This window comes from Malaclemys terrapin, chromosome 4 (assembly GCF_027887155.1).
Source record: "Malaclemys terrapin pileata isolate rMalTer1 chromosome 4, rMalTer1.hap1, whole genome shotgun sequence".
Classification (NCBI taxonomy): Eukaryota; Metazoa; Chordata; order Testudines; family Emydidae; genus Malaclemys; species Malaclemys terrapin.
Genome location: NC_071508.1, coordinates 5,624,990 through 5,633,611, shown reverse-complemented (window position 1 = coordinate 5,633,611; position 8,622 = coordinate 5,624,990). Strand labels below are relative to the sequence as shown.

The 8,622-nt window shown below is 41.7% G+C and overlaps 1 protein-coding gene across 1 annotated transcript in view; it reads left to right on the top strand.

Moving 5' to 3' along the window:
• Nucleotides 1-5,507: 5,507 nt before the first annotated feature.
• Nucleotides 5,508-8,622, top strand: part of LOC128836838 (E3 ubiquitin-protein ligase RNF213-like) — a 162,926-nt gene continuing 159,811 nt past the window's right edge. Inside the window, exons 1-2 of the mRNA XM_054027499.1 lie at nt 5,508-5,585; nt 7,938-8,057. Of these exons, the coding sequence (XP_053883474.1) occupies nt 7,952-8,057 (106 nt within the window). The 5' untranslated portion in view covers nt 5,508-5,585; nt 7,938-7,951. The remainder of the gene's footprint in view (nt 5,586-7,937; nt 8,058-8,622) is intronic.

Below are 8,622 nucleotides of genomic sequence, written 5' to 3'. Positions count from 1 at the left end.
AACCCCTGGGCTAAATCCTGACCAACACTTGAGATGTGAGGGTGTGTCACCTTGTACCCTCTCTTCACTTCCCTTTCTGCCTTCTGTATAATAAGAATCTGGATGAATCATCAAGAAAAACTTCACTCCACAAAGCTGTGAGCCTGACCAGATAAGCAGCTGAAAGCAATGCCTTAAACAGCCTGGTAACAGTATGTGTCCTATCAAATAGCTCAGAGCATAATGCTGCGCTTGTCTTTTTCCAGCAGTGAGGCTACAAGCGAGAGTCAGCACCAGAGACAGAAACTGCATTTTCTACCTTTTGACCTTTCTCTCAGAACAAGTTGGTCTTGTTTTGTATCAAAGGGAACAGGATTAGACTCCAGCAGCAGCAACAATCACTCCAGATTATTGAAACTGACACTTTTCTCCCCAAAAGGACAGTTAATACCATCAAATGCTGTGAAGTAGGGGTTTCCCCACAAGAAAACCCTTCTGTAAGAGAAAGGGGGTAAGGGATATTATTACAATGAAAGCCATACTCACTGCTTTCCATTTCAAATGCTTTAGCTTCATTCTTATGTGTGTTTAATAAGAGCTTATCTTTTGGGAGGGTTTTTGGCAGAGGCAGTTGCCCTGGCAGCCACCAGAAATGACTTGACAAGAAACTGCAGACCACACCCAAAGTTTAACATTAAAACAGTAAATAGAGGGTTTACAACACAGACAACAACAACCCTGCTGGGCTTAAAAGGGTTGCCAGTCTAAAACCCTCTTAATGCAGATGCAATTTACAGCGGCAGAATACTTTTGCTGGTTTAGCTTATGCCAGTTCCCAAAGTGAAATAAGCTATAACAGTTAAAGTTTATGCCACTATAGCTGCATCCACAGTAGGGAATTTTCTAGCATAGAAATGTCACAAAAATAACTTTCAATCCGCATTATTATACTAGCAAAAATGTCTAGTGTAGGGTCCTAATTCACTTAGGGGACAGCTGCAGTGAAGTCAGAAGAGTGACCGCAGCTAGGGGGACATAAGGACTGTACATAAGAAAGGCCAATTTCTCAAACTGTGATGCTCTTCTGACAACAAAAATTGCTACACAACCCCAGCGGGGAGGGGGGGGATCTAAGCCTGAGCTCGCCTGCCCCCAAAGGCGGGGCCAAAGCCCGAGCCCTGCCACCTCAGGTGGGGAGGCCAAACCCAAAGCCCAAGGGCTTTGGCCCTAGCAGGGGGGCTGTAACCTGAGCCCTGCGACCCAGGGCTGAAGTCCTAGGGCTTCGGCTTTGGCCCTGAGCAATGGGGCTCTTGGGCTTTGGCCTCAGGCGGTGGGGCTCAGGCTTCGGCTTCAGTCTCAGGCCCCAGCAAGTCTAACACCAGCCCTGGTGACGCCAATAAAATGGGGTTGTGACCCACTTTGGGTTCCGCGTTCACAGTTTGAGAACCACTGGGTTAGCAGAAGCCAAATACCTCAGGTACATCATGGACAGGGGCATAGTGAAACCCCAGCTGAACAAGTTATAGGTAATACAAAGTTGGCCTCAACTGCTCAGGAAGAAACTGGTCAGAATATTTCTGGGGATAGTGGGATATTATAGCATTTCATTCCCCACTTCACCACCCTTTGACAGATCTGATAAAGACCAGAGGCCCAGGCATGGTAAAATGGACCGGTGTAGCAGAAAATGGACCGGTGTGCACATCTGACAGCCCTCTGCAGTAAACCCAGTGCTAGTAGCTCCAAACATTAGAAGGAGTTCAGACTATAAATGGATATCTCTGAAGTAGGGTGGGGAGCCATACTTCCTCAGCTGGGAGGAGAGGAAGAACACCCTGACTTGTACCTCAGTAGAAAACACCTACTCAGAGAACAAAGGTACACTGTAGTGGAGAAGTAGTGACTTGTGGTAAAATGGGCCATGGAAACCCCCTAATATTATCTGCTCGGACAGAGGTTTACCCTTGTTATGGCCCATGCTCACCTTAAGTGGATGCACCAGAACAAAGAAAGAAAAAAAAAAAAAAAAAAGCAAGAGTAACAAGATGGCTCCTGAAAGGTTTCAGAGTAGCAGCCGTGTTAGTCTGTATCCGCAAAAAGAAGAACAGGAGGACTTGTGGCACCTTAGAGACTAACAAATTTATTAGAGCATAAGCTTTCGTGGACTACAGCCCACTTCTTCGGATGCATATAGAATGGAACATATATTGAGGAGATATATATACACACATACAGAGAGCATAAACAGGTGGGAGTTGTCTTACCACCCCTGAGAGGCCAATTAATTAAGAGAAAAAAAACTTTTGAAGTGATAATCAAGCTAGCCCAGTACAGACAGACAGTTAGATAACAAGTGTGAGAATACTTACAAGGGGAGATAGATTCAATGTTTGTAATGGCTCAGCCATTCCCAGTCCTTATTCAAACCGGAGTTGATTGTGTCTAGTTTGCATATCAATTCTAGCTCAGCAGTTTCTCTTTGGAGTCTGTTTTTGAAGTTTTTCTGTTGTAATATAGCCACCCGCAGGTCTGTCACTGAATGACCAGACAGGTTAAAGTGTTCTCCCACTGGTTTTTGAGTATTTTGATTCCTGATGTCAGATTTGTGTCCATTAATTCTTTTGCGTAGAGACTGTCCGGTTTGGCCAATGTACATGGCAGAGGGGCTTTGCTGGCACATGATGGCATATATCACATTGGTAGATGTGCAGGTGAACGAGCCCCTGATGGTATGGCTGACGTGATTAGGTCCTATGATGATGTCACTGGAATAGATAGTTCCATTCTATATGCATCCGAAGAAGTGGGCTGTAGTCCACGAAAGCTTATGCTCTCTGAAACTTCTAATAAATTTGTTAGTCTCTAAGGTGCCACAAGTCCTCCTGTTCTTCTTTTTTTAAGATGGCTCCTGTTGCTACAACCTTTCCACTACAAAGTGCTGCACAGGGCAGGAATCTGGCCCGGCAATGCTGGGAGGATAAACTGTTTCTCACATAGCCTAACCGCATAGTGCTGTGGCCGGAGGAAGTGCAGATAGGTGACAAATTCAGAGCTGGCAGCTAGAGTTGGTGAAGGGAGGTCTGTCAGTTCTAGAATGGTGAAGGCCCTTTTCCCTATGAACTGAAAAGAGATTACCTCAGGCTAATCAGAGACACCTGAGTCCAATTAAGGGGCCCTGGTGACAGTTAAACCTCCCCACCCTCTTCCAATGAGAGAGGGAGGGAGAGGGATGAGAGGTGACTGCAGCAAGGTTTGGGGAAGTAGAGAGAAAAAGTGTCTGCAAAGGAGGGACGGGGAGGGGTTGGTGACTAGAAGCCAGTGTACTAAGGCCTTGTCTCCACTTTACTGTGCTGAAACTTTCTTGCTCAGGGGTGTGAAAAAATTTCATAGGCCTACCCTGAGGTTTTGCCTTGTAAACATCATAAATATACCAAAGTTAAGAATTAGAAACCTCTGGAGTAGGACTGATTTACTCCAGTTACTTCCCTGCTGCCAGAAGGAGAAATGCTGAGGCTGACATGGGGAAAGAGTTGCTTTACCACTGTACATTGATTTAGTTTAGGGATTGCAACTGCTTTGTAGGATAGGGTCATAATTCAAAATGATCTGGACAAATTGGAGAAATGGTCTGAGGTAAACAGGATGAAGTTTAACAAGGACAAATGCAAAGTGCTCCACTTAGGAAGGTAAAATCAGTTTCACACATACAGAATGGGAAGAGACAGTCTAGGAAGGAGTATGGCAGAAAGGGATCTAGGGGTTATAGTGGACCACAAGCTAAATATGAGTTAACAGTGTGATGCTGTTGCAAAAAAAAAGCAAACATGACTCTGGGATGCATTAACAGGTGTGTTGTGAGCAAGACACGAAAAGTCATTCTTCCGCTCTACTCTGCGCTGGTTAGGCCTCAACTGGAGTATTGTGTCCAGTTCTGGGCACCGCATTTCAAGAAAGATGTGGAGAAATTGGAGAGGGTCCAGAGAAGAGCAACAAGAATGATTAAAGGTCTTGAGAACGTGACCTATGAAGGAAGTCTGAAAGAATTGGGATTGTTTAGTTTGGAAAAGAGAAGACTGAGAGGAGACATGATAGCAGTTTTCAGGTATCTAAAAGGGTGTCATAAGGAGGAGGGAGAAAACTTGTTCACCTTAGGCCTTGGCTACATTTGGGAGTAGTTGCGCCGCCAGCACTGTGAGAGAGCTCTCGCAGCACTGTATGTACTCTACCTCTCTGAGGGGAGTAGCTTGCAGTGCTGCGAGGGAGCGTGCAGCGCTGCATGCTCTGATTACACTGGTGCTTTACAGCGCTGCACTCGCTGCGCTCGGGGGGGGGGGGGGGGAGAAGTGTGTTTTCACATCCCTGAGTGCAGCAAGTTGCAGCGTTGTACAGCACCAGTGTAGCCAAGGCCATAGCCTCTAAGGATAGAACAAGAAACAATGGACTTAAACTGCAGCAAGGGAGGTCTAGGTTGGACATTAGGAAAAAGTTCCTAACTGTCAGGGTGGTTAAACACTGGAATAAATTGCCTAGGGAGGTTGTGGAATCTCCATCTCTGGAGATATTTAAGAGTAGGTTAGATAAATGTCTATCAGGGATGGTCTAGACAGTATTTGGTCCTGCCACGAGGGCAGGGGACTGGACTCGATGACCTCTCGAGGTCCCTTCCAGTCCTAGAATCTATGAATCTATAGTCGGTCTGATATGAAACTGGTAGGAAAGTAACAGAAAGCTCAGTAACACCTCCTGGTAAGAAAGGGTGGAGTAGAGCTGGGTGAATATTTCATGTTTGGTTTGCTGGCCGTACCCAACACACAAATTCATGTCAACTTGAAATAAAAAAAAACACACCATTTTCAGTAAACCAAAAAGTAAAATAAATAATTCCTTTTGCATTGAATGAAACTTTGTTTGACCTAAAACAAAATGTTTCATTTCAGCTTTGAGTTTTTAAAAACATTATCTTTTTTTAAAAATAAAATGTAATTAAGTTGTATAACAAAAAGCTGCTTCATATAAAAAAAGTTGCAACATTTCATTTTGAACATATTGAAACAAATCACTTTCTTTTTTCTTTACCAACTGAAACAATTCAACGCCCATTTGCAAAATTTTCAATGGGCCTGAATCTGCCTTTTTTCAGTGGAAAAATCTTTCGGTGCAAACGGTTTGCCCAAATGTAGTCAGGAAGTGAGATGCAATTCCACCCTGCTTGCTAAGGCTGGAAAGTAACAGATCGAAAGGACACTTTTTTTGAATGGTTGGTGACACTGACAACCCCTGTTTCTTAGGGTTTCCAGATGTATTGGTTACACTGTAACCTCCCTGACTTCAGCAGCTGGAGCTACAGTTTCATCTTGAAGGCAGAAATAACTGAAAACCTGCATATTGGCCTGTTGCAGACTACAAATGTTACTGAATTACTTTCACTTTCAAAATAATTGTTATTTCCGTAAGACTTACAAGAAACAGAAAGAGAACAAAGAAATCACATGTTTTGGGAAGGCAATTCAAATACAGCATATATAGACAGACATGAAACAGATGCATTTCCTATGAAGATAACATGCACACCCAGGCACCTTTACGGCCAGGGAATCTGATACAAGGTAGGGTAAATGAGTGTTAAGATTTTTTAAACTGCTAAATCCTGCATGACTTAGTTGGTTTGCGATGGGACTTATGCCTGAGTACAGACGGTAGGATTTTCCTGTGTTTCTGAAATTCATAACAAACCCTTAAATTAAGGACAAATAGACGGATCCTTCTTCTGCATGAGCCGTATTATGCTGAAATTAGAATTACATTTCCTGCTCTTGGTTTAAATTGCATTGTTGACTAAAATGGAGGAATGATTATTTATAGAAAGTTCTTTTCTAAATTCTGATTCACAGGAATTATGGCACATTGTGGTATAACTTCCGATATATGCCTTCTTATTTCCATCCTTTTAAAACTGGGATAATGACATTAACTTCTCCAGAGTCCCCTAGATTTATAATACTGGTGTCACTGAGATCACAATTTGCCCCAACCCCATGGCAGTCAGTGGCTGAGTCCAGACTGACTCCTGGGGAGCTGGGACCAGAATCTGGCCCCAATCCACCTGCAGTCAGTGGATGACTCAGGATTTATCTTGAGGTTCCTGAGAGCAGAATCAGGTCTAATAGCAGTACTAATATCACATTGCTATGATGTGTTATGTGCAATTTTGGTCGAACCCCCCCACCCTTCACCTTGTGCCATCATTAACACCAGTGCAAAATGAGGGTAGAGCAGTGGACTGGGGCTCAGGAGTTTGATGTAAGGCTATTTACCGGGCATATTTTGGTATGTGAGACTGACTATTTGTGTTTTAATGGTGATAAAGCTTTCACTTTTTGAATAATAACATCTGCATCATTAAATAATTATTGCCTGACCCCTCATCATTTCCCACAAATGTGAAAATTTAAATAGATACAAATCTTTAAAAGTTGCTTAAAACACATCATTTTGTACATACATTTTCAGTGAAAACTTAAATAAATAAAAATAGAAAAATGCTTAAAAATAAACATTAGTATTATCCACCAGAATTATATACAAAAAATTCTGCCAGACCTAATGATAAACATATACAGATACATTATATGTCAGCAACACTTGTTCTGTGTCACATATAGACTCACTGGGAATACTAATCAGAACTGCCAGTGGGCCAATCAAGGATGGGGCCTCATGGTGCTAGGTGCTGCACAGACACTGATAGCGGGGTGGCATATGAAATGACATGATTTCCTTCAGCTGACTATAAGTTTACTCCTCCTACTCAGTGATCCAATCAGTGTTAGGTATTAAACCACATAGAAAAGAGAGTGAACAAGTAAAGGTTTAAAAAAAAGAAAAAGCAAGGCAGGAGACCAAAAAGATAAAGGAACAGGAGGGGAGAATAACATCTCTGTTCCCATCTGCTAGGGGTTAATAACATCGGCAAATTAAATGCAATGTTGATCTTGAAAATTGTGGATATGTGTTTGCCAGGCCAGGGCCTATGTCCATTGTGCATAATCATTAAGAGTATTAACTGCATGAAAAACAAAGTAAAATATTACCAGCTGACGATCCCACCTTACAGCCCATCTTCCACTGTCCTTTTCATGAGAACAGTTTTGTGTTTAGTGGAAATTATTATTTGCTTGTCTACTGCAAGGGATTTATCAATGTCACCCAATTCCATTTGTCTTAATGCTGCTGATTATATTTGACAAATATCATTTTTGCTAAAGCTGTTGTGCTGGTAGAAGGATGAAAGAAAAGGGAGAATGAGAATGCATTTTTGGTTTTACTTCTTCATTTTGTGTCCTTAATCCTGCAAGCTGAGCTGAATTTGTTAGGTTTGTTTTCACATATGATACTTTTGACACAGCTCTGTCACTTCCACGGATCTTCACATGAACAGCTTCTTCCTGGATAGCTTATGCCTTGAAATTCAAATCTTAAAATGAAAAGCTGGGATCAATTGTTGAAGAGAATTAAGGCCAATGAAATCAGAGATTCACAATTAATTACAATGTTAAAAAAACAACAACTACCGATATCATTTTACTTCTCTTACCTGAAAAGTAATGGGGAGGCACAACTGGTTTTTAGGTTTGTCACTGATACAATGTTGGCTGCTCTCATAATTTTATTGTTTTGTGATATTTGGTGCTTTTTTAAAATCCTCAGCTCCTGGAGTAAGGTAGTTCTGTGAGACTCTCAGCTTTCGTTTAAAAACAAAGCCAGATTCTATTACTGATCGCTGGGGGGAAAAGCTACAAACCATGATCCCCAAAAGGCTCCAAAACCAGGAGGCAAAGGAAAAAAGACCCTGATATATTTGGCTTTAAAAATCATGAGGCTTTTAAAAAATATGTCACGATCTTTTGGGGACTGTCTCATGAATCCCTGCTGATACAGCTCTTTGGTTGGCTTTCTAGGATAAGCCATAAAAATGAAATGCGCAGAATGCGACGGCAAATGCCTGGAAGGAGGGACACACTGTCCGGAATGTCAGCAGGCTCTGAAGTGCCCAGATGGGTCGCAGAGTCAGACAGAAGGTAACGTAAAGTATTATATGTATTATTGGTGGGTTGAAGATTCACTGTGAGGGACTCATTTGATTTATAGAATGGGGAGTTCTTCCTCCAGAGAACCTGGGATAGTCAAAATAAGCATTGAATAAAAAGAACCCCAGCATTGTTATTTTGTAAAATCTCATGATTTTCTCTCTTAATTTTTTTTCACTCCTTTTCAGTTAAAAAAAAAGTGTGAAAAGTCCCCCCCCCCACACACACACAAAAAAAACGTTCTCATACTTTTTAGTTATTTTCCAAGCTGGAAAAAGTAAAAAAAGAAAAAATGTGGATTCCTTCTCCACACACGGCCTCTCACTCGTAAAACTTTCCTCTTCCTGTGAAAGTAAAAGGGAGGGGAAACATCAGAAGATCCCCAAATTAAAATGTTTCAGTTTCCAAAATCTCAAATAAAATACCATTTTGATGCTGAAATTAAATAAACTGTCAATTTACAATGAAAAAAAAATATTTTGACATTTTCTGCAGGAAAATTGAAAATTTTCGTTTTCTTGTGAAAAATTTCATTTTTGACTAAACATTTCCACCT